The 25751-nt window shown below is 40.5% G+C and overlaps 1 protein-coding gene across 1 annotated transcript in view; it reads left to right on the top strand.

Moving 5' to 3' along the window:
• The window catches only part of DCT (dopachrome tautomerase), a 31844-nt gene extending 9772 nt beyond the window's left edge, over positions 1-22072 (top strand). The window contains exons 3-8 of the mRNA XM_077780099.1: positions 2016-2116; positions 2249-2415; positions 3837-4016; positions 5681-5816; positions 18256-18457; positions 21894-22072. Of these exons, the coding sequence (XP_077636225.1) occupies positions 2016-2116; positions 2249-2415; positions 3837-4016; positions 5681-5816; positions 18256-18457; positions 21894-22072 (965 nt within the window). The remainder of the gene's footprint in view (positions 1-2015; positions 2117-2248; positions 2416-3836; positions 4017-5680; positions 5817-18255; positions 18458-21893) is intronic.
• Positions 22073-25751: the final 3679 nt, after the last annotated feature.

Consider the following 25751-nt stretch of genomic DNA (forward strand, 5'->3'; position numbering starts at 1 on the left):
ATTTCAGGCAGGTTAATTAACAGGAGAGCAACCTCGGGGAAGGGTTAGGCTTACAAAAGTCATCGGATGGAGCAGTTTCTACCAGTACATTGGCTGACATTCGAAAATGTTTTCTCCTGGAGTTTGCGTTTTGGGTTCAAAGTCTAAACTCTCCTCTGTGAAGCTACTGCTCCTCAAAGGCAAGAGTTGGTGAAGCGGAGAAGGCACATTCCTTTTGATTCCAGAAGAAAACATTCCCAAGTCTGGCCATGGAAGCCCTCTCTGACCCTTCCCTTCAAATTAGAGGAATTAACTGAACATGTGCTAAAGCACGTGGAGCTTCTCTGTGCAGAATGAAAGTGTGTGTGGAGAAAGTGTGTTTCATTAAACTCTCATGTGTTCGTCTTTAGACCTTCAGATCGTCTTCATTTATGGTGCCCATAACACACTGCGCTATTGCTGGGATCCCCAGGTGTTTCTGGAGTTCTGTTGTTAAGGAAAAGCATGAGCCAGCAATGGAGAGTTCCTCCTGAATTAGCCCTTTGAGCCACAGTTATAAAGGATGCTTGAGAAAATGGTGCCCTGCCCTTCTAGATCCTAAAAATCAGGGCCTGCGTGAGACTTAGAATGGGGGTTGTTGGGAACTTCATTAATCTAATAGGTCCAGCTGCAACCTCAGATATTTTTCAGTGAATGCCGCAGATATCACTACATTCCAGGGGAATGTGAATCCATTCCCAGTTCTGCTCACTGCAGTTCTGCAACATTGGCTATACCTATCACCCCCACCTCTGGGATCCCTGGTTAAGGTCAGGGCATGTGAAGACATAAAGTTCACTTGGAATAGTCAGATTCCCATTGGAATTGCCTGTCTCTGTCTTTACCACTCTTGCTTGATTTTGTGTCATTAAGAGTCTCCCGCTCTACCTACTGAGCTAGCTGGGTGCCCCTTGATTTTGCACCATTAGTTTGTTTTGGGACTATTAAACTGTGTTCTGAATTAAAACATTTAGAATGGACTATGTAGCCATCATCTGTGACAGCCGATCCTTCCTCAGTGTGAGTCCTTTAAAATCTCGCCTCTTAGGTGAGCATCTGTCTTTCTTTATCGATAGATAAGGAGGCTCTTCTGGCTATAAACCTGTATAGTTTTCCTGTCATCACTCTGAGAACTTTTTGCTTTATGAGAGGGTAGTCTCTCTAGAGGGAAAGAAGACTATAATTTCTGGTTGGATCTAGGAATTAAATTTATATTTGTGTCTGTGCAGCTTTCCGAAGTTATTATAGGTACTTGGAGAAAGAACTGAAGTTAGCTAAAGTTTCTACATAACCATTGAAAGCTGTTACAAAAGAGGAAGAAAGATGAACAGGCAGGCAGGAGGTCATTAAATTGCCCGAAGCTGTTCACTAAAATTGGCAGTTCCAGAGGCGAGCCAGATTGGTTTGGATGTATTTCTCTCACTTCTAGTCTTGGCAACTGTGCTTGTCAGCTAGTGGCTTTAACTGATCAATGGCTGAGGCAAAACCCAAAAGAACTGAAAGTTCTTTCCAGTTTCATAAATGCCTGAATTAGGACTAAATGCGGTTGAAGTTACTTTATTATTAATCCCTCCCTTTTGAATGTGTGCATTTGCAAGGAACGGGTTGGAAAATGTCTTTTGAAAATATGTTTCATTGAGGGCTTCATGATCTAGTCCTGTGGATACTCTTATTTCATCTTCATGAAGTGTTGCTTAAAAATTAAATAGATGTCAGGGGCTCTCAAAGCTTAGAGTGACCTGAATTTCTGTGGGTCCCTGTTGACAATCAAACTTTTGAGAGAAGAAGGAGAATTTATCCTCAAAGAGCTGGTTGCTTCTGAAATTGTTTTGTTGCTGCTTGCAGAGAGATAAATGACAAAACAAAAAAACTTTTTTTTTTTTTCAATTAAAACAGTATGGACTTATTGGCTCTGTAGACCCCTCCCACTGGGGTAAGGTTTGACATTTGAAAAAATTCTATTGCGTGATCTTTGCTCTGTTTCCCGTCTGCTTTAGGACCAGGGCGCCCATACAAGGCCATAGACTTCTCACACCAAGGACCCGCCTTCGTTACATGGCATCGGTACCACTTGCTGTGGCTGGAAAGGGACCTCCAGGTTGGTCAAAATGATGCATTGGGTACTTTGAATTCTCCATTTGGTCAAGACCATGGCAGTCTCTGCTTTATATGCTTTTTTCTTGTATTTGATATTATGAGTTAAATAACTAGGCATGCCCTGTGCTTTTAGCAACTTCTTGGCAATGAGTCCTTTGCTTTGCCCTATTGGAACTTTGCCACTGGAAAGAACGAGTGTGACGTGTGCACAGATGAGCTCTTTGGGGCAGCACGTCAAGATGACTCAACTCTGATTAGTCAGAACTCAAGATTCTCCAGCTGGGAAGTTATCTGTGACAGGTAATGACACATGTACCTGCAATGGAAATACAGAGACCACATTTTCTTACGTCTGACAGAGGGAGGGGCACTTCATATTTCTGTTTCTAATGTGTGTTGAGCTCTGTTTCCGTGTTGCTCAAAATTATTGTCCTGAAGGAGGTGGGATTTTTAAAAATTCTAAGCCCCTTAATTAAAAAAATGTAGGTATTGAAATTACACTTGTGAATTGAATGTGCTTGGTCATCATTTCTAGATCAACTGTTTTCTTTTTTTAATGTTTCTTTATTTTGAGAGAGAGAGAGAGAAAGAGAGAGAGCACGAGCAGGGGAGGGGCCTAGAGGGAGAGAGAGAACACCAAGCAGGTCCCACCAAGCAGGCGGCACAAAGTCGGACACAGAGCTCGATCCCACAAACTATGAGATCGTGACCCGAGCCAAAATCAAGAGTCAGATGCTCAACCGACTGAGCTACCCAGGTGCCCCTAGATCAACTGTTTTAAAATCAGAAGTAGTCTCTGCCAAACTGCTTCTTAAGCACTGATCATATTCCAGACAGCGTAATAGTACTGGCAATACAAGGATAAATCAAATAGAGCTTCCCATTTGAATATGGTTTTATATTTACCAAGGTAGATTGTGTATAAACAAATTACAATAGTGTGAAAAGTATCATGATAGGTATAAGTGGATAGCCAAGAAGAGAGTCAGGGGAATCCTCTACAAGGCAGAGGCACAGACCTTTGGCAGATGTAGGGTAGGGTGGTGAGTGTGTCCTAGGTGGAGGGAACATTATGTATGAAGCTATAGAAGTCTCTGGAAGCAGTCTGGTATGACTGGACCATCGGGCGATGGTGAGCTGAGAGGCACCAGGGATGGGGCAGGGAAGAATGATCTCTGAAATACTGAAGGACACTTAGGTAGATGAGCAGCCTGCAGCCCATGGACAAACCTGTCCTCAGTGATCCCTTAGATTGGTTTCTTTTTCCTGGCACTCATCTCAGGAAAAGATTTCCCACGAGGCTCTGGTGCCCTTCATTTGCCTTCAGTTTCCCTGAAAGGTTTTCCTAGCCTTACATAGCCACTTGCACCAACACTAGCTTAGCTGGGTATAACACAGGTCACCCTGCTCTCTCTTCAGTTACTCATCATTCAAATGCACCTCATAGGAGTCACCATCTTGCCTTATCACCTTTCTTACTTTCCAATGGAATGGTACTTTATCTTCATATATATAAATATTTTATGCCTCTAGTGTTTTGAAACTCCTTAATCCATAATTACTTTTGGAGATAGTACTTTTACCACATATTTTTGACCCTTGTAAGGTAACTATAATAAGATTTTATTATGGCTAAGTTTTTGATTCGTTTGCTTGGCTCAAAGTTACGACAGTCACCACAAATTAACACATACTATTTTTACTCTCCTTACAACCCTTAGCCTAGATGATTATAACCGCCGGGTCACCCTGTGTAATGGAACTTCTGAAGGTTTGTTAAGAAGAAATCAAGTGGGAAGAAACAGTGAGAAACTGCCAACTTTAAAAGATGTACAAGAATGTCTGTCTCTCAAGAAGTTTGACAATCCCCCTTTCTTCCAGAACTCTACCTTCAGCTTCAGGTTGGTGCTCTGAGCTCTGTTAGACTGGCAGGTTATAAGATTTTAGATTTTCATGCCTGTGGATGCAATGAACTGGAAGGAAATCCAATGCAGGGAGCCATTCACGAAGCTAAGTAGGGGTTTGATGAGCAAGGATAACAAGGAACCACTGTTAGGACACTCATCATCCACCCACTCTAATGGATAGTGTGCTTTTAATATCTTCTAACTTAGCCATTCGAGACCATCCTTTGTATTTCTAATGACAGCACATATATAAGCACCGTCTTCAGAACCAAGGTACTTAATTAAACATAGTATTTAAAAATATTTGCTCGTGCTCTTTCTGTTTCTTTTCTTTTAAGTTTATCAGCCATAGACCTTCCAATTGAAGTCTGAGACATCAGAGTATTACAGACTAACTGCAGCTCAAATTACAGCACAGCAATGACATTACAATACTTGAAATTTAAAGGCCCACTAATAATTCTCTCCCTCTAAAAAGACTTTAAGAATTGTAAGAAATAAGTACAGCTCTAAATAAGATTTTAAGCAAAGATGAATGGGGCTCCAAAAAGGCACGGTGGATAGATTCATGGTCTTCCAAACCAGATTCTCTCTAACCGAGTGCAAATTATACAACTGATGGGTTGTGTGGGGCCGGGCCAGGGTAAACTGAACGTAAATGCAGAGGCTGTGCTAAGTGCAGCAGAGCTCGGCGTCTGTGCTGGCATGAGACGCAGACCTCAGAGTAGTGTCCAAGGTCATATAAAGGCTGACGTTTCAGATTGTTTGAACAAGGGTATGCATTCGTTTTTTACTGTAGTAAAAATGCTGTAGAAATGGAGTATAATCTTTATATATTTGAGTTAAAGGGATGGTTATCAAGGTGTGACGCCTACACCACCATAATGGGCATCACTTGGGAGCTGGTTAGAAAGACAGATTGTGAAGACCCGGCCCACACCTACTGAATCAGAAACTCTTGAGTGTGGGGCATGAAATATGTGTTTTTCTCCAGTGATTCCCATGTACACTTAAATCTGAGGCTCCCTGAGTTAGGATGAAGGCAATTTGAATTTCCTAAAAATGGGGAGGGGAAATCAACAAGGGTAAGAAGAATTTGGACATATGTTTAGAATGCTGAATACAACTGATCACAGACCATGAATCTGTCCACTGTGCCTTTTTGAAGCCCTATTCATCTTTGTTTAAAATCTTATTTATATCCATACTTATTTCTTACACTCAAGCCAGAGGTCTGTTTAGTTGAGAAATGTGAATATAAGATTATATGTTAATTCAAAAACTATATCTGATCACAGGCAATGTGCTGGGGGTGGTACTGAGCCCTGGCAATAAAAATCAGAAGAAAACACAGTCTGTGTCCTCTAAGAGTTCATAGTCTGGCACGGGGGAAGATATGAAGGTAACAGTCGGTCATACAGTACACAGAAAGGAGCTATGATCCCCCTGAGCAGTGCAATAGTAGCATTGATCAAGAGTTCCCTCCCCTTACGGAAGATCATTATTAAAGGTTGGGACTAATTTGTAGTTAATTAGCTGTGACAGCACGTCCCCTTTCCCTACCCCATCTCAAGTTAGAAGACTATTAGGTTGGAAACAATAAAAAGAGACCCTTATCAATTGCTGACTCTTGTTGCTGACATATTGATTTCTCTCAGGAATGCCCTGGAAGGCTTTGATAAGGCAAACGGAGTCCTGGACTCTCAAGTGATGAGCCTGCATAACTTGGTTCACTCCTTCTTGAATGGGACAAATGCTTTGCCTCACTCCGCTGCCAACGATCCCATTTTTGTGGTATGTTCAAAGACTCGGAATAGATGGGAAATTTTCTAGATAATACATGGGATTTATTTGCTTTTCAGGAAGATTAAGGTTTGGTGTGTGTTTTTTTCTCTCTGTGTGAAGAATAGGATGCATTCATACGTAAATTCATTTCATTCTACACCGGAGAGGTGGTTAGGTGGCATCCAAAGTCCCCTCTTCAGAAACCCATGCTTTAGAGATGACTAGCTTTGGAATGACCCCAGGCAGGAGTTTATAGTCCAGAGGTGGCTTCATAAGTTAGCAGAATGATATTATAAATTATGTCACAACTTAGCATAATTTATATAATAAATTAGTATGATGGAAATGATCTTTCAATGATAAGATGAATGGTGGCTCTGCCATGACCCTTGTGTGGAGCCCAGCCACTTGGCCACTTTGGAGCAGCACACGAAGTCCAGCCCTGTTTGGTGTTTGGTCCTGGGCCCCCCTCACTTTCCAAAGCATTCTGCCTATAAATGAGCAGCTCCTGCTGTCTCTGCGTCATCATGTCCACTTTGGACTGGATCTTCCATGTAAGACACTTGTCAGAAGAGAGTGTGGGCTTCCCTCAGAGCACAACAATGGTTCTTCTAGTCCTTCTGTGTCTACTAGCTAATCAACGCTTGTAGGTTTACCGGAAGTTGGTCTTCAGTTGCTTTCATGGTTACAGGCCTCCTAGTAACAAGTTTATTTGAGATGGGGAGGGCACTACTGGTCACTACTTACCCTCAATCGAAGGAGGCCACTGATCTGTAAGAGAACTTGGTAGGGCTGAACGATTTGGGTCAATTTGCAAACTCAGCTGTATATTCAGTCATCTCCTTTTGGTTTGCAAATGAACAGATTCTACTCATATTAATTTAGAATTTAGAAAATAATGTTTTGACTTAAATAACTGGGAAACTGAGAAATGCTTCCGGCTTCAGGTATGGCTGAATCTGTGAGCTCAAACGATGTCAGCTAGCTCCCTGTCTCTGTCTTCATGAACAACCTCTTCCCACGAGGTAGCTGAGTTAGCCATTTGTAGCCGCAAATGTTCATGCTACCAGTTTACCACCGGGGCAGGAACCAGCCATGTTACCATAGTAACAGAGAACAGTCCCAGGATCTGCCCGGCCTGGATAACCTCCGGGAACCAATCCGTGTGGCAAGGGGAATGAGGTATTCTGATTGGCCAGACCAAGGTCACATGTTTACCCCTCTCCCTTTACGCCAGTGAGCTGTGGGGCCAAGTGTGTGAACACTGCACAGTACACCTTTAGGGAGCTCTGTGCAGGAAAGAAAGTTTGTGTCAGCCAGTAGAGTGGTGGAGAGTGGAGATAGGGGTGCTGGACAGAATAAAACGACAAATGCCTTCATTTAACACAGAAACCACATCTGATGTTCCTTAATTTATTAACTGGCTTCGTATCTTGATCTCTGTAATATACAGCCAGTACAGACAGCTTCTGTTGATCATGGAGGAACCTCATAGTTCTTTAAAGTTCATGGCGTAATGAGCTCCCTTGATAGGTTTGTCTCACTTAAAAACAAAAGGAAAAACAGAAAGAAACTTGACAAAGGGACGCTAAGTGGAAAGAGGCAGTGAGCTCTTCAGTGCTTCTTCTTATGGGAACACCAGTCCCATCACCTCAGGGCCCCACACATATGACCTAATTTCACCCTAATGACCTGTTTGTAGGGCCCATCTTTGAATACAGTCACATTGGGGGTTAGTGCTTCAACATATGAATTTGAGCCATAATTCCGTCCTTACCACAGTGTATCCTGAAACCATCAGTTTATAGCAGTTTATTTTCCTGGGCCCCTGGGAGGTCGCATGGCATAGTCAAAAGAACAATGGAGTATAAGTCGAATAAGTTTAATTTAGTCCTGAACTGTGCAATCTTGGGAGTCTCACTGAATTGTACGGAGCCTCTGTTTCCCACTCTGCAAAGTACGGGTCACAGGGCTCGATCTGGTGTTGGAGGAGGCTGGTGTGCTCATTAATGCAACACTTAATAGATTAGAGTAATAAGAAGCTGGTTTAGAAACTTCCAAGTCCAATACAAAAGTTGTCATAAAATAACGAAGTGCTTTATGGTTCTCTCTGGGAAAGAATTAGAGAACTATATGTTGGCTTTGAGTTTCTAAACCTTAATTAAGGTTCCTTATCTTGTTCTCCAGTGGGAGACAGTTGTGCCAGAGGGCAATTTTGTCGACAAGCACAAAGTCAGAGGTATTTCAAAGGTGATTTATTATTTTTACTCCACCCAAGGTACAAAAGAAAAGAGGTATGAAGAAGGAGGGTGAAGGTATAGCACACAGTGCTCCAAGCTTGCATGGTGGTGTGAAGGTCTAGAGAGCTTTCTGGACTCCCAGATAGATGAACACTTGGCAAGGGCGAGTTAGAGCAGATCTGGATACAGAGCAGTGGATGGAGCTGTTTCTTCTTCCTCAAAAGTGTTTCTTCCCTCATATTTGTGTGTAGGGAAACATGAAGGGGTTATCAGAAATGTGGACTCTGAGTCCCCACCTCCAGCAAGGTGGGGGCTTCTGTCTGAGGTCTCCACAGCTGTCTTCTCTGTGAGATGCCTGCCTTATTCATGAGTTCTAACTTGATATTTCACATCATTTTCTGGCTCTTGTCTCAGCCATCAAGCGATGCCAAGGAGTTCTTCTGTCTCCTTTCTCGGCTATGTATCTTTACATCTGTTTATCTATAATGTGCCGTCCATGGCTACTTTCATGCTACAGTGACAGGGGTGAGTAGTTACAACAGAGATCTGTATTTAAAGATCTATTTCTTTAAATACGTTTTTATAAAGCGTACACTTTCAACAATATAATTGCTATACACAGTCCCTATTCATGAGGGAAAATGCCACACCACTCCTTANATTTGCTTTTCAGCATCCTAAGTTTCAAGGATTGTTACCTCTTATCTCCTTTGGAGGATGCCTATTATGTACATAGGGCTTCATTCACTTTTCTGTGAATGGCCCGATAACGCGTGTTTTAGGCCCTGCAAGCCAAATGATCTCACCCCTGCCACTGTAGCGTGAAAGCAGCCATAGACGGTAAGGAACAAGTGAATGTGGTGTTCTAATAAAACTTTATTTAAAAAAACAGGTGATGAGCTCTGCTGGGCCCACAGACTTTCGTTTGCCAACCCCTGTTTTAAGGAATTAATATCCCTTCTCTGTAGGACTATCTCTTTATCTTCCTGCTCTGATTGGGAGCCCACATTATGGCTTTATGGATGAAGAATTCTAATTCTGTGACTTACATGTAGTTCAAAGATACTAGATGTTTGATCATCCTTGTCTTCATTACTTTTAATACCTTTAATATTTAAAATTTTGTTTTTCTTTGGTATCAGTCGCCATGTGCATATAAATAGACAAAAAGCCAAAGCCTTTCTCTGCTGGCTAGGAAGGAATAATGTTCCAGAACTCACAATTACTTTAGGCTATTGACATAGTGTTTCATGTTGAAGCCAATTCAGCCTTAAATAATTTTTTCACATATTGAGATCCAGGTTAAAGCATTTCAATTAAAAGAGCGATAGCTTCTGGAATTTTAAATTCACGAGGCAATTTATGCAAATATATTGCATACCACACTTATTAAAATTATTTTCATGAAATCTCTTCAAGCAAGAGAGGCACAAAGTTGTATGTGATCACAATAATGAGCAAAAGATGTAATGTTAAAATACAGGAAAAAACTCTGAACCAGTCTCTGAAGTTCTAATAATTCATAAGGTAATTGAAGGAAATGCACACATTATCATGGAAAATAAGATTAGGTCACAGCAATGCTAAGCAGTGCTGTCTTCAATACTGAATTTATATATTATCTGGGGGGAAGAAAAAGGGAAAACCAAAAGACCCTAAAGTTAAGTAGTTGAGTTAATTGCCACAAAAGAAACTAAGTCAGAGACTTAACATTTTCTTCCCAATTTCAAAGCTATTATTCTTAGGGCTGTGTTTGGCTGTCATCCTTTTAGGAAGGCACATTTGGCCAGCACTAATTATTTCAATTTCAAGTGACTGGGGGATTCATAGGTTGCACAGCTAATACTGCACAGCTCATGTGTTTGTCACCGTATACACTGAAAATTTTACAGGGAGTCAGGTGTACAAGGAGTCTTATCATCTATATTCCTTAACAGTGTGTAATGGTTGCATAAGATGGCTCCATTAATTTAGGAATATAAAGCAAGAAAAGAGAAAATGAGTTTCCAAAAACAAGAATCCCGACTCCATGAAGTTAATCCCCTTCTTATGAATGGGTCATCATGACCTAATAAATAGGTCATAATAGCAAGTATATGTTTCTGAGTTAGTATGAGTTTAGTTAAAATTTTTATTTTATTTTATTTGTTTTTAATTTTTTAAATGTTTATTTTTTTAAGAGAGACAGAGTGCAGGAGGAGGGGATGGGGGGACAGAGAAGGGGACAGAGGATCCAAAGCAGGCTCTGCACTGAGAGCAGAGAGCCCGATGCAGGGATCGAACTCACAAACTGTGAGATCATGACCTGAGCCAAACAAAGGCAGATACCCAACCAACTGAGACACCCAAGTGCCCCTAATAAAAAATTTTAAAAAGAAGTATATAGGATATCGCATACCTCTCCCCAAGAGTGAAGCACTTAAAAATGGATCCGTTTAATTTATCTTTATTATAAAAGAAAAATCATAATTAGGCTAATACCTTGAGTATTTAAATGAACATTGTTTTATGTCAACTTTTAATTCTTTAATAGCTTAGGATTTCCAATGATTGATAGTTACAGAAATATAAACAAAAAAGTTTTTACATGTCTGTAAGTCCATCTCAATTTTCTGCCTATTTCCTTTCATATTCTATGTTTACACAATTGCAGTTATAATGCATATGTTTTAGGTTGTTACATAGTTTCCTAAATGTTTTCATTTAAAAATTTAAAAATAGATAATACACATAAGAAGTTCAATTATAAAAGACATAAGATGAAGTCTTTCCTGGCTATTCATTATCATTTTTTCCTACTTTTCCATATATATTTTATAACTGTACAAATATGTTATCTGAATGATAGCATACTGTAAACATTCTGTGACTTCCTTTTTTGTTTTTTTTTTCTTTTTGGTTTTCTTTTTTACTTATTCTAATTATTCTGTATCCATTTATAAAGGACATTCTCATTCCTTTTTTTATGACTATATTGTATTCTACAGTGTGGTTTATCCTGAAATTTTTAACCACCTTTGCATTGATGGGCATGTAGGTGGTTTCTAATCTCTTGCTTTGCAAACAATGCTACAATACCTGAACATACAGGGTAAGTAAAGAGAACAGAATTACTAGGGCCAAGATTAAATAAGTGTATCTGAGGGGCGCTTGGGTGGCTCAGTCAGTTAAGTGTCTGACTTCCACTCGGGTCATGTTCTTGAGGTTCGTGAGTTCGAGCCCCACGTTAGACTCTGTGCTGACAGCTCAGAGGCTGGACCCTGCTTCAGATTCGGTGTCTCCTTCTCTCTCTGCCCTTCCCCCACACGCACTCTGTCTCTCTCTGCCTCTCAAAATTAAATAAATGTAAAAAAAATTTTTTTTAAAAAGTGTATTTGAAATGTCACTAGATTTTGCCAAAATTGCCCTCGCAAAGGTTGAAAAATTTTCCCTCCAACCAGCTGCAGAGCAGAGTGGCAGCTCCCCAACTCTCTCTCATTAATCCAGTGTGTAAATCCACTTCTTCATCTTTGCTAATGGGATAGGTGAAAATGGTATTTCAGTGAGCTTTAATTTGCATAATGAAGTTCAGAATCTTTTCATGCATGTACGTTTCCTTTTGTTGATCTATCTGTTCTTGTAGGATAATGACTTCTGGAAAGACAAAAAAGACCAACAGCTAAAGGTTCATAAGGGTATTAGTGAAAGTGATCTGGTCTCTATGCAAGTCAGTAACAAAATACAACGTCTTCTGACATTTTATTTTTACTGCAAATCTAACCCTCTGTTCATACAAAAATGCAGTTTCTAGGTTTCACTAGGGTACGGGAAGTTACCTTGATCACTGACACCGTACCCAGCCTCTAGAACAAGACCTGGCACTGAGTAGGTGCTCAGGACATTTTTGTTAGGAGAATGTTACATTGCTAAGCATCTATTCATGTGCCAGTCTCTGTATTAGGCGTCATGCAAACACAGTCTCCAGCTTCACAAAACTGCGTATAGTAAACTGCTCTCCTCATTTTGATGTGGGGAAAATAAAGTTCAGAGAGGCTAAAAAAATGTGTACAAGAGTGTGTGAGCCAGTAGGTGGCCAAACAGAGATCTTTAGATAAGTTTCCTACTCAAAAATCTCCCCATGTTTGGGGAAAAATAATATAAAAACAGGAAGGGAGACAAAACATAAGAGACGCTTAAATACAGAGAACAAAGCTAGGGTTCTGGAGGGGTATTGAGCGGGGGGAGGGCTAAATCGGGGATGTGCGCTGAGGAGGGCGCTTGTTGGGATGAGCACTGGGCGTCTTATGTAAGTGATGGATCACTAAATTCTCCCAAGATCATCACGACACTGTATGATACCTAGCTTGGATTTAAATAAAAATTTTAAATGGTATTGAAAAGAAAAAAAAAATTCCCCCATGTTGAGTCTTCCAGCTTTTTGTCAGTTTAGACAATTCTTAATTTAATCCTTTCACAATAGCTTTTATCATAGCTGAGGAAATTTAGTCCTGTTAGGTCATGTTAATAGGAATTAACACTAATTGGTGAAGGGCAGGTTTGAATAATTTTGCTTGGCTTTTGAAAAGAGAGGGCATTGGTTTTTATCATGATTAAATGTTCAAGTTTTTAAAATGCTGCATTTATTTATACAATGCATGTATTTTTAAACGACTGAGATAATGTCATAAATTCCTAAGAAGTGTTAACACCTCGGTGAGTTTGATGAGAGCCGAGGTACTGGGGAAGGCGGTGGCCATCGGTGTGGGCTGGGCTTCACAAGGAGAGAGGATTTCTATTCACTCAGTCTCGGGGACAGTTAGGCTTTGTAACTTGGCAGGGGTTACATGGTACCTAAAGAAATTCCTTTCAACTCTATACTTTACAAGGATAAACCCAGGCTCTATTGAGAACTCAACCTGTACTGAGAAATGAACTATACACTGTTCATTATGAATGAAATTAAGTAGCTTAATGGCAAACCACATTAAGTGTAATCTAGTAAATCTAAGGTGGTTATACCATTGCTTTGGGTTCCTTTCTCCTAGTACGTTAGCGATTTCTTAGACACGCATGGCCTGGGAGTATCTCAGTTCTTATCTAGAATCCTTGCTAACATCCCTGTGGTTCTCTCTTTCCCACCTGCTTGTGACATACACTGAACTGGTGATTCCCTTTATTATTTTTTTAAAAATATTTTTATTTACTTCTAGGAGAGAGAGAGAGACAGTGTGAGCAGGGGAGGGTCAGAGAGAGAGGAAGATACAGACTCTGAAACAGGCTCCAGGCTCTGAGCTGGCAGTCAGCACAGAGCCCGACGTGGGGCTCGAACCCATGAACCGCGAGATCATGACCTAAGCGAAAGTCGGATGCTTAACCGACTAAGCCACCCAGGCGCCCCTGGTGACTCCCTTTAAAGCTGTTGTACTAAGAGCAGAAGCTCTTGTTGTCCTCTGTTTGCATGTGTTCCAAGTTTAATCCTTGAAGTATAAGCTTTCACCCTCAAGGACTCAACTGATATTTCTTTTTTTTTAAACTGAGATACAACTAACGTGTTATATCTAACTACGTTAGTTTTGGGCGTGCAACGTAATGATTCAATATTTGTATATATCACGACAGGCACCTCAATAAGTCTAGTTACCATCTGTCACTGTACACAATTGATCTTTCTTTTGAAATACATGCTATTATATCTTACCTGCAATGTATATTATATATATTTTATGTACGCTTTCGTACACTGTGGATACAATGCTATAATACAAGTATATGTAGAAAGGAGGCTTTTTCTGTGGGACTCCCTCCAAAACACTTGAAAAATGTCTTCAATTCTGTCTGCTCAGGATGCAGTGAGAGAGTGGACAGGGAAGGTTGGGGAGAAGAAGTATTAGCAAAATGGGAATCACACACTGTCCTGGCTGACCACCGCCTGGAAGACCATTAGTGCTCAAACGTCCTTTTTCCCTAGGACTGTTTCCTGTCTCTCACTAAGTGTGCTGTCCGTGGCATATCCGCCTCCTTGTGCCACAGCTTCGTCTAAGTGGAAGCTGGGTGTTTAACTGTTTCATGCTTATTACATGTGGTTTCTTTAGGACAACGTGAAACCAACATTCTGATCGTACACGGCTTCAAATTCTGGTAGAACGAGGCAAGGATAAATAAATATTACCATAATGTGGTAAGTGTGATGAGATCTGATTTTTTTAGGAATTACAATTAGGAATTCTCTTCTTTAGAAATCCCGACCTAATTTTTATTTATGCCTTCTACCTTAAGTTCTCAATTGGAACCTCCCGTGTGAAACTCAGGGTCTATTGTGTGACTTCTGAGGGATCATGTGTGGGTTCTCACACAAGCAGAGCATAATCACAATAATATTCACTCTGACCACGAATGCTGTCTTCTGGATAGTACCACATGAACTCAAGGGGTGAAAACCACAGTGTGCTGGTCTTTGGTGACGTACCGGTGTCTTTGTGATCATTGCGGCAGGAATCCGAATGTGCAGACATCTAAGTGAAGGTTAAGTTTGATAGTAACTTTATCCTCCAGCGATCCTGAAAAAGATATGCATGCTTTCTCTGTATTTTATTCAAGTTTCTTTACGCCTCCAAGCACAACAGCCATTGATTGATTGCTTTCTTCCGCAAAGGCTGCATTTAAAAATTTTTACCTTGAAAGCCCATGGAACCACATTTTCTTCAATACTGCCTCCAAGGTGAAAATTTTTCCTTCCTGTACCTATCCTTAGTTTGTTGGAGGAAGAGGGACTAGGCTTGCGTACCAAATTTTGTAACATAATTTCAGAAGCACTCAATTATTTTTCTTATTATTATTTTGTATTTTGAGAGAAAGAGAGAGAGAGTGCAAGTAGGGGAGAAGGGCAGAGGAAGAGAGGATCTTGAGCAGGCTCCCCGCTCAGTGAGGAGCCCAACACAGGGCCTGATCCTATGACTAGATCCCCTCGGATCAGGACCTGAGTAGAAATCAAGAGTCAGACACTCAACCAACTGAACCAGCAAGGTGCCCCTAAAGTGCTCCATTTTTAATTCTGAAAGACAGCCATGTGTCTCTGTAGCAGATATAAAGCAACAGCAGTACTATTACTTTACTTTTGCTTTCATTTATTACCCTCAAATTACATTTGGCTCTTACAGAGGTATTAACTGAGCTCATTTTTAATTCGTGTCAAACAAAGATACTATTAGTTTCTCAAGAGCAATTGAAGGCATCTTGGTCAGGAACAATGTTCGCAATTCTAACAAAAATACCTATTCTACAGCTTCGTGACTTCTCCGTACAGCGGGGGGGATATGTTATCGCTTGCGGCATTGTGTTTATTGCATTCTTTGCATCTTGTTAGCACACACTCGCCTTTTTTTTTCTTTTCTACTACATTCTATAAATTGGGTGCTCTGTACATAGTTCCTACTAAAGCATTTATTGTATAATGTTTTTATAGCCCTTTGGAGACCTATCATCTCTCATTAATTTCTCCCCTGTTCTTTTATCTCCCCACATTGTGAATTGCTGCAGAGTCTTGTCTCCTTCTTAATTATTTACGCTGGGTGAATTCTGGTGCTTTCCAAAAGTTATTTGCTTCTTGCAGCACTGAATCTGGATCTTTCCGTGTCCTGAGAGTCCCTTCTCTCTTTTTCTAATCACAATTTGATCTCTGACTTGAACTCAGACAGCACCTAAAAGCTCAGGGGATATTGAGTGGCCTTCTTTGGAAAACACACCCTGGTACGCCCCTGGATACTTTGTCTGTATATCACGTAGGGTTTGGTTGAGCTGCTTGGAAGGGAAAACCTGTTATAGAAGCCCAAGCAAAAGAGAGGTTTATTTTTCTCTTTATGTAAAAGAGCCCCAGTGGCGGGCAGTCCAGGGTCCGGCATAACCATCACGGACCCTTCTGTCTTTTGCGCCACCTTCCTTGGTGAGTGACCTCTTCTCCTAACTGTGTTAGCTGGCCGTTAAGATGACTGCTGCAACTCCACCCATCACATCCATATTCCATGAAGCAGCAAGGATAAATGGAAAGAGAAAACGGGACACTCTTAAGCTGAGGCCACGACCTTTAGAGAGCTTTCCGAGAAGTCCCATCCAGGGACTCCTAGTTCAGCCTCAGGGATAATTTGATACATTGCTTCACTCAAAATACAAAGCAAGTTACAAAGGAAGAAAAAGGAGAATGGATGTTTGGTAAGCAGTCCCTAGTGCTTGCCATCCTGAGGCATTCCGCCTCTATTGCTTGGGCTCCGTACTTGCAGCGGAAGTTATGTCTGAGGCTGGCCGGCTCCCCAAGTGACACCCAGGGGAGGAAGCGCAACCTCCCTCTCTGGGAACCTTCTAGCCTTATCTGGAGCTCCCAGGACACGGGGGACCTCTTCAGGGACCTACACTGAAACTAATACATAGTCCTTTTTCCGAGGCCGATGCCCCTGCTCAAAGATGACTTTTTCTAAACTCTACTGGTAGGAAACATGGATCACTGGCGTTATCACGTGTCTTCCAAAGTTGTTGTTTACACAACAAACTTTATGCCTTTATTTCTTTGGAACTTCAATTTTGCCACTCAAAGCTAAGATTTCAGAATTCACAAAAATCTTTTTTCTCTGCAAAAGCCCGGCCTGGGTCTTAACATTTGTTGTTTTTGTTTTTAAGACAATTGTCTTTGCCATGAACTGTAAAAATCTGTTCAGGGAAAAAAAAAAATTCCCTTGAGTAAGTCACTTGGCTCCTTCAACTATCCTCTGTGTAGCCATGTGAGATGATATAGGCAGAAAGTTCTCACTGTTGCCTGATAGGGGAAACTTGACTACCAGGAACCTCGGATGAGATTTGAAAATGTTGTTGACTAAATAGCCAGCAGTAACATAAGCCAAAAGGGCAATGCACTTAAAGGTGTTAAGTGCAAAGAGCTAGGAATTCAGACTGGGAGCCCTGAGGGAAGACACTTCAGGCTGGAGACGTGCCTTGGTCCTTGACGGACTGATGCCAGAAGACAGATGAAACCGTGTTGCAGGCTGAGGAAACAGCACTGACTAGAAAGGGGCCTGTTGGGTTGAATTGTACAAAAGAGAAAACTACTTTGCACAGCACAGGCTTTAGGCAACAACTTCTTGTTAAACATCGCCTCTGGTCCAGGTTGCATGCTAAACTCATGCTTCAAAGGTGGAAAGACCTGATCTCTGACCTTTAGGGACTAGGGGTCCTGTTGAAGAAAATAGATCAATAAATAACAAGTTATAGTATAATTTGGCCAGTGCTCTAATTGGAGTACAAGGAATAGTGGTGGTTGGGTGAATGAATTCATTTATTTACTAAACAGTCACTAGAGTAAGTACCTCTCTGCCCCCATGTGACAGGTTCTGGGAAGACAGGCACTTGGGCCCCGGGGGAGAGAAGGAGACAGTGTTCCTAAGTCCTTGAAATTACTGAGAATAAAAAGAGAAACCCAGCATAAAGGTTGGGCTGAACTCTCACATTTATGTCCTGTTCAAAATTGGGGCTATAAATGTGGAAACTTTGCTACTAAATATTTTAAAACATGTTAATAATTGCTGTATTTGAAAAGGACTTTAATAGCTTCCTTGAGGAAATAAAAATGAGCACTGTGCACATCGCAACAGTTTTTAGACTCTATTTTGCTAGCATAACATCGAAAATTCACATGAGAGGGTTACAAAATGAGTATATAGAAGTGGTCCTGGAGAGAACAATTTGAAAACCCATTTTGAAGGTTTCCTTCTCCCCTCCCTCCCTCTCCCCTTCCCTCCCTCCTCTCCCCCTCCCTCCCTCCCTTCCTTCCTTCCTTCCTTCTTGTGTTACAACACTGTTAAACAGTCTCTTCCTCTTCTGTTAAAACCAAAGCTTCTGAATACTGAGTAGGATATATGTCTTGTCATATTTGCCTTTATTCTCAACTTAATAATTAACACTCATTTACTGAAGGCATCAAATGTTCCCAAACGAGTGTTAAATCTGCAAATGAACTTTCGTTTGTTCACTTGACAAAGAGGTTTATGATCCTATTTGGAGAGATGCCATGCAGCCTGGGAAACTGAACTAAAAATGTCAGTGGGCGTGTCACTAAGATAAAGTTGGGTACAGAGCGGCTCCTCATGTCAAGAAGAACCCATTGCCTTTTAGAGAAAGCTCCAGTATGATTGGCCTGATTGGAAATGACGGGTCAATGTCAAATGCCATGTTCAACTGTCTTGCAGGTACTTCATTCCTTTACCGATGCCATTTTTGATGAATGGATGAAAAGATCCAATCCTCCTGTGGAGGCCTGGCCTCAGGAACTGGCTCCCATCGGTCACAATCGGATGTATAACATGGTTCCTTTCTTCCCTCCAGTGACTAATGTGGAATTCTTTTTAACTGCAGACCAACTTGGCTACAGATATGCCATCGATCTTCCAGGTAACGAATGCAACTTCTAAGTGGGTAATTCATTCATCTTCTAAACAACTTTTCTTTCTTTTTAAAAATATAAACCAAGACCTTAGATTGAAGTGCTCAGGTCTAGTTAAGTCTGTTGACAATTGTCTGCAATTTATATATTTTGCAAAATGCACCTTTGAATTATCAATTAAGCATCAGAAAAAGGACTGGTTAGATGATGGAATTAATAAATAATAATATGTAATAAATAAATAATCTGAATCAATAAAAAACTGACCATAGTTTGAAAGGTCTACCCAATAAAATTAAAATGCACTAGCCACACGTGGGCAAGGGTCAGCACGGCTTAGAGAATCATCACTTAAAGAAGGGCTGGGTTTAAGGGTAGGCAGGTGCAGTGCTTGCCCTGAGCACAGATTTCCAGGGGAGGCCAAAAAAAAAAATCAGTAATTGAGATAAATAATGTCATGCAATATTTTTTAAAAATTGAAATTAATGCAAAAAAGATGAGTGCACTATCAAAATGCTTAATTAAAGACCAGGATGTTGTTGTTTGTTCATCCACCCCTGCATTATTTTGTAATGACAATTGCTTCCAGCTAGCCTGTATCACCCATGCTGGTGGTTTATGAGGTTGATGTTGGCCTGTCAACCCATTGGGCTACATGGGGCTTCACTTACATGTGTTCTTCATTACAGTTCTTTAAGTCATGGTTTTAAACTGCAGATTTTTTATTAGCTTTTCCCACTTGGTTGCAAATATAGGAGGATATTTTGATAAGTGTCTATACACAGGAACCCCATTTTCTATTTGCTGAGGCCTCAGTATAGCTCCGTGTGCCATTTAAACAATCTTAGGACAGGTTGAGAAAGAAAAGGTAAAACAATAAAAAAAGTATCTTACTTTGTCAAGCACCCTCCAAAACACACAGCCCATCTGCTGGTGAGTTTTCCCTGTTTGTGTCTACTTTGTCTTCCCTAAACCTCAGCCTATAATGTAGTCACAATGACTTCTAAGCTCATCTCTCTCTCTCTCTCTCTCTCTCTCTCTGACTTCAGGGTCTTTCAGGCCCTGGAATCTGTCCCTTGCTTTTTCTTCTAGTCCTGCAACTTACTTGTTCTCCTTACTGGTTTGAAGTTTCCTTTCTTTGGACAGCTGAGATATCTTTTTGAAACTTCATTCTTTTCTCTGGAATTGAACATAGTAATAATCAAAAAGTTCAGAATATGCATTTGCCCATTCTTCCACTTCCTCTGACATCAGCCAATTAGCAGGTATAGACTGAGAGTCTAAATATGCCCAGAAGGCATTAACTCATTAGAAAGGACACAAATTAACATTTCACTTATTGGTCTGACAAAGAAATTTACAATCCTCTCTGAGAAGACATAACTCTAACCTAAGGTTGGAGAAGGGAGTGGGGTATTTGGGAAAGGCTTCTTGAAGGAGTTGGGTCTTGAATCAGATTCAAAGACATGGTAGATCATCTGAAGGTGAGATGGAAAGAAGGAAGCATTTTAGACTGAAGAAGTGCGGGGGACAGAGCTGTGAAAGGTGCAGTCTATATGGAGGGCTGTGTGAAGGAGCCTGGTTGGAGAAGAAGGCTTGGGAAGAAGCTTACCTGAATTAAGTTTGGATATGATTACTGAGGACCTTAAAAACTAGGCAGAAACCACAATGAGATGCCACTCTCCATCCATTAAGATGGCTTTTACTGACAAAGCAGTAAATACCAGTGTCAATTAGGCTGTGTGGAGTAATGGAGCCCTTGTGCATTGCTGGTAGGAGTGTAATGTGGTATATAGCCTCTGTGGAAAGCAAGATGGCAATTTCTCAAAAAATTAAACATCAGATTGCCATATGATCCAGCAAAGAATTGAAAGCAAGTACTCAAACAGCTATTTGTAAACCTCTGTTCAGAGCAGCATTGCTCGCAATAAAAAAAAGAAAGAACTACCCATGGATAGACGGAGAAACAAACTGGGGCATATGCATACAATAGAATACAGCTCAGCCTTAAAAAGGAAGGAAATCCTGTCCTATGCTACAACACAAATGAATCTTGAGGATCTAATGCTAAATGAAACAAGCCAGTCACAAAACGACGACGACACTGTAGGATTCCACCTCTATGAGCTATCTAGAGTAGTCAAATGCTTAGAGACAGGGGCTGCAGGCTGGGAGATTGGGGAGATAGTACTTTAATTTTGCAAGAAGAAAAAAGTTTTGTGGGTAGATGGTGCTGACGATCGCGTGCAGTGTGAGTGCACTAATGCCACGGAACTGAGCACTTAAAAATAGTTTCGATGCTTAAATGTATGTCAGGTGTGTTTTGCCACAATTTAAAAGGACAATCATTTTTGATTTGTGAACAAAGAAATGGAGGAATAAAATCTGTGTTTTAAGAATATGGTCTGGCAACAGATGTTGGATTGTAGCAGGAGGAGAAAAATGACCATCTTCTTGAAGGAATCGCTTCAAGATGAGGAGGGGCCGTCTGTGGAATGGGAGGAAAAAACTAGAGAGGGATTTTACATTTAGGCAAGTTCAGGGTATAGAGTAAGAACCCAGCTCAGAGAAACTGAATTCAAGAATACCTCTCCAATGAGGTGCCTGGCTGGCTCAGTGGGTTAAGTGTCCAACTTTGGCTGAGATCATGAGACCTCACGAGTTTGAGACCTGCGTTGTGCTCTGTGCTGACAGCTCAGAGCCTGCAGCCTGCTTCGGATTCTGTGTCTCCCTCTCTCTCTGCCCCTCCTCCCCCTTAAAAATAAATAAAAACATTAAAAATTAAAAAAAAAGAATAGCTGGCCAAGGAGAAGAGGATTTTTAAAGAAATGACAAGTTAGCATAAGAATATTGAAATAAAATCCATTAATTTTGTGGAGAGTGCTTATAAAATAGATTTGAGTCGAGCATTAGATTTATCATGTGGAAGATTCAGATTATATTCACAGCTGTTTAAATGGGTACAAACTTCACCTGCTCATGCTGTTGAATGTTTCCTGTTATAATAGCCAATCTGACCTGTCTTACACATTTATCATCCTATAAACTGGTAGAACAGTAGCTGAAATTCTCCATCTGAGGGCTGGATGTATATTTTGCAGTCCCCTAGATACTACTTTAGCGTACACTTTAACAAATGAGTTTCTAACTCATGAAAGTAGTCGTATACTTCCTTGGAGGGAACACTTAGTGTTTGCTGTAAGTAAGGCCTTTAAAAATGCAATCAGCTGTATTTAAATAATAGAATGGCTTTTCCTCAAGAAAGACAATTCTAGATATGACAAATCGTTGGTGTGGAAGGAGAAGATAAATTTTATTCTAGCCGGTAGAGTTTTGCTTTATCAACAAAAATGCACGTGAAAAACAAATTGGCGTATTCTTTTCTTCTCTAAGAGTATTCAGTTGATGACAATCCCAATTGCAGACGCTTCTTTTCTGCTTTTATTTCAGTTGAAGAAACTCCAGGTTGGTCGACAACCCTCTTGGCGGTTATGGGAATGTTAGTGGCTCTGGTTGGCCTTTTCATCCTGCTGTTTTTCCTTCAATATAGAAGACTTCGAAAAGGCTACACACCCCTAGTGGAAACACATTTAAGCAACAAGAAGTACATGGAAGAAGCCTAGAGCTCACGCCTTTCCCTAGAGAAGCGGCCATAGTTGCGACCCTGCTGATGTACAAACGAATCCTCGCTGTTCCCCCTTTAGCTGAAGATGTTAGACATGGTTCTTCCTATTATAGTGATTATCCCCAATACGGAAGATGCTTAGCTGTTGTTACTGGCTTACTTGTTTAACAAACTCAAACTGGAATGTTTGAGGCTATTTCTAAGATAGAGCTGACAATTTATGGTATCTGATAATAATTTCCACACTGATTAAGCCTCCTCATGTTCTGAGAACACACACACACATGCACATGCGTGCACACACACCTGATGGAGTGGATTCATTATAGTTTGTAGGTCATTGTCATTTGAGACCTGGGCAAGATCATGGTTCAATTTCTCTTAGCCCAAGAGTCTTCATTTGTGACGGTGTGGGGGTAGGGGGGGCAGGTGCTTCCTGAGTCTCCATGAGTTTAGCTCTATACATTTATGCTTTTAGGTGCCTTCTGGGTCGTCTTTCTGAGGCTTTCTGTGGCTTTTCTTCTCTAGCCTTTCAAATGTCTTTGAAGATCCTATTTCCCAAATAGGATGGAGAATGCCTGACTGAATGAGTGAATGATCAGTTTCTTTCTCTTTCGTAAATTAGACTTTCCAGGATTTATCAAAACCTGCAGTTCTTAACAGTAGACGTATCATAAGATTCAATAGCTGGATAAACATTGATCCTATAGTGATAAATAGATGAAATATTAAATTATAGAACTTTCTAATTAATTAATATACTGTTTTAAGTCTACTAACAAGCATAGAAACACTTCTTCAAGGAAAATCTGACTGGAAAAGTCTGTGAGGCTAGCATCCTGAATGTGGGACAATTTGATTAGAGTTCTGTTACTCTGAAGTCTCATTTGGCTGATCCTGAACCAATTCCTTTACCCAGTAGCCTCTCAGATGAGAAATTATTCACGTATAATGCAGTTGGTTTATTTTTAAGACTTGACTTTAGATTTACTAATATTGCACTGTACTGACAGTTACTTATGGATGCTAATCAATTAAGTCTTATCATTTAAAAGCAAACCATCCCTACAAAATATGGCAATTCAGAATTAAATGGATGCATTCTGATAAGTGATCATCCTATCATGAGATATAAGAATGGGGCAATCTTTACTAAGATACACAGGCTCACCAAGATGATCCCTACTTCTGAGAAGTTAACAGTTACTGAGATTTCAAGGTTAATCTCATCTGCTCATATCTGGTACCTGTGCTTCAGGAGTGAAGCCAGAGTTCTAGAAGGTAGCCCGTGTGTCCACCCATTTCAACTCCTCTGTACTGGAATGAATGTGTGTGAAGAATGGGTGGGAAGAGGACCCTGGACCTAGATACTTTCTACATATGGGGGTCGTGGTGCTAATGAGTGTTAAGATTCATCAAGACATAGTGTTATCCCCTGGAATGAGACTGTGAATGCCAGAGAAATGAATAAAGCCCAATCTGAACTGAATTTGAGCCTAAGTGAGTCTTGTAAAGCTACAGGCATATATGAGAGTGGGCTCAGCACATGAGAGTCAAGATAGCCCAGAGTCCTTTCCGGGCTGAAAGCCTGCATGAGCCTGTTTTAGCCACGGCCATGCATAGATCTCAATGGCTACCTTCAACAATACCTATGGAAAATTGAGCCAAGTTTCATGAACGTACTCTAGTCTGGAAGGTTTATGGTCCATACTTGGAGTTGTCGGCGAACACGGTTTTACATCCTGTTTTTAAGCTAAAAGAGAAATGTTAAAGCGAAGGCATAATTGTGCATGCTAGGTGCGTTTCTGAAAAGTGACGTTTCAATCAGTTATGTGTTAAAAGCACCAGGGGAAATTACTTCTTATAGATGAACTATATGAATAATTCTATAAAGCAAATAACCACCTCTAGCTTACTTTTCAGGTACCTCAGAATTTTCATTCATCATATTCCCACACGATTTATTTAAAGCAAGATCTATCTGAGGTGGAAATAGAGGGTAATCACTTACACTGTGCTATACTTATCTATAGCGAATGCAACTTTTTACAAACATTATGTTTTATAATGTCTTTCTAAAAGAAACGATTTCCTAATTTTGTAGTTCATAGAAGAGGAATAAAATGTTCTAACATTTTCTAACATCACAATAAATCAATGATGAATGCCTTTTAAGAAATTTAAAGGCAGAATGAGCTTGTTAGCATGAAAAAGTTGGTATTTACTTACATTGAATATTATGCAAATAAAGTCAGAAAATACCACGAAGCATTGTACGGTTGTATTTCTCAACGATAGTGGAAAAATTTCAACCTTGAAGAAAATGAATAGATGGCTTTATATGCTTATATCCTCAGTATTAGAAAAATTGTATGTAAATGAATTACGGTTTCAAAAGAAATGCTTTTATAAAGCGAACATGCAGGAGTGAAATTAAACCTAATAATTACCTTTCCTTTGTGAATGAAATTCTCTTCTAATTGTAAAATTCCTTGCTATTAGTTTGTGTTTTGCTTAGGATTTAACACTGTTAATTATAATAATCCTAATGAATAAGTTTAATCTCATATTAACAAGAAGTAAAAAATAAAGAGAAAAATGAAAAAAAAATGTTGTTTTGCAGATTTTTGTCCGTCTGTTGGGGGCTATTGTTTTTTAATTTGTGAACATCAATTCCCATCTTTTCTGCACTCAATATACATATACGGAATGTGTGTGTGTGCGTGTGTTTATATAAAACACATAATAACTACTTCACTTTTTTTTTTTAATGTTTTATTTATTTCTAGGAAAGAGAGAGAGACAGCATGAGCAGGGGAGGGTCAGAGAGAGAGGGAGTCACAGACTGAAACAGGCTCCAGGCTCCGAGCTGGCAGTCAGCACAGAGCCCGACACGGGGCTCGAACCCACGAAGCGCGAGATCATGACCCAAGCGAAAGTTGGACGCTTAACCAACTAAGCCACGCAGGCGCCCCACTATAACTACTTCACTTTTGAAAATAAGTTCTTACACTGGTGTTTCTACTATCTTTTGAGTTTCCCAGCAATTGCTACTTCCTGGCTCTCAATTACCCAGGTAGAGAAGGTAGAGAAACCACACACCAGCCTACTCCCAGGTGATGGGTTACTTTTGATGTCTCCACAGTCTAAAGACTGACCTTGGGGTGAGGTGGGGGCATAGGGTGGCTACTTTAAATCACTGGCCAGGGAGGCAAGGTCCTGCAGCAGCTCACTTGCGGATCCTCTTCGAAAGCCTTCTAGGCCAATCATTTTGTTGGAGACCGCCGAAGAAAGGAGTTAGAGAGTCAGGGAAGCAATGGGTATTTGGTGTTCACTTCCATATTTAAAATCTAAGCTTCCAAAGGTCAGGTTGGAGCCTCTCTGTTCACCTTCAGTGCCACTGTATCTAAACACCTTAAGTACTCAGAGAATGTGGGTGATCAACTGATACAGGTACATAAAGAGTCAATTTGCTCCTCAGTGGGGAGATAATTACTCTCCTCAATGCAATGGCAAAACCCAAAGTTGAACTCTTCCTATGTCTACAGAGCCTTGCTCATCCTGAGTACTCTGTAAATATTGTTTTAATGAGTAAACTGTTCTCAAAGTAGAACTTTTCACTCTGGGCCTCTGGCATCTGCTTTAACACGTGCTGAATAAAACCTAAGAGAGTGGGG

This window comes from Crocuta crocuta, unplaced genomic scaffold (genome assembly GCF_008692635.1).
Source record: "Crocuta crocuta isolate KB4526 unplaced genomic scaffold, BGI_CrCroc_1.0 scaffold188, whole genome shotgun sequence".
NCBI classification, from domain to species: Eukaryota; Metazoa; Chordata; class Mammalia; order Carnivora; family Hyaenidae; genus Crocuta; species Crocuta crocuta.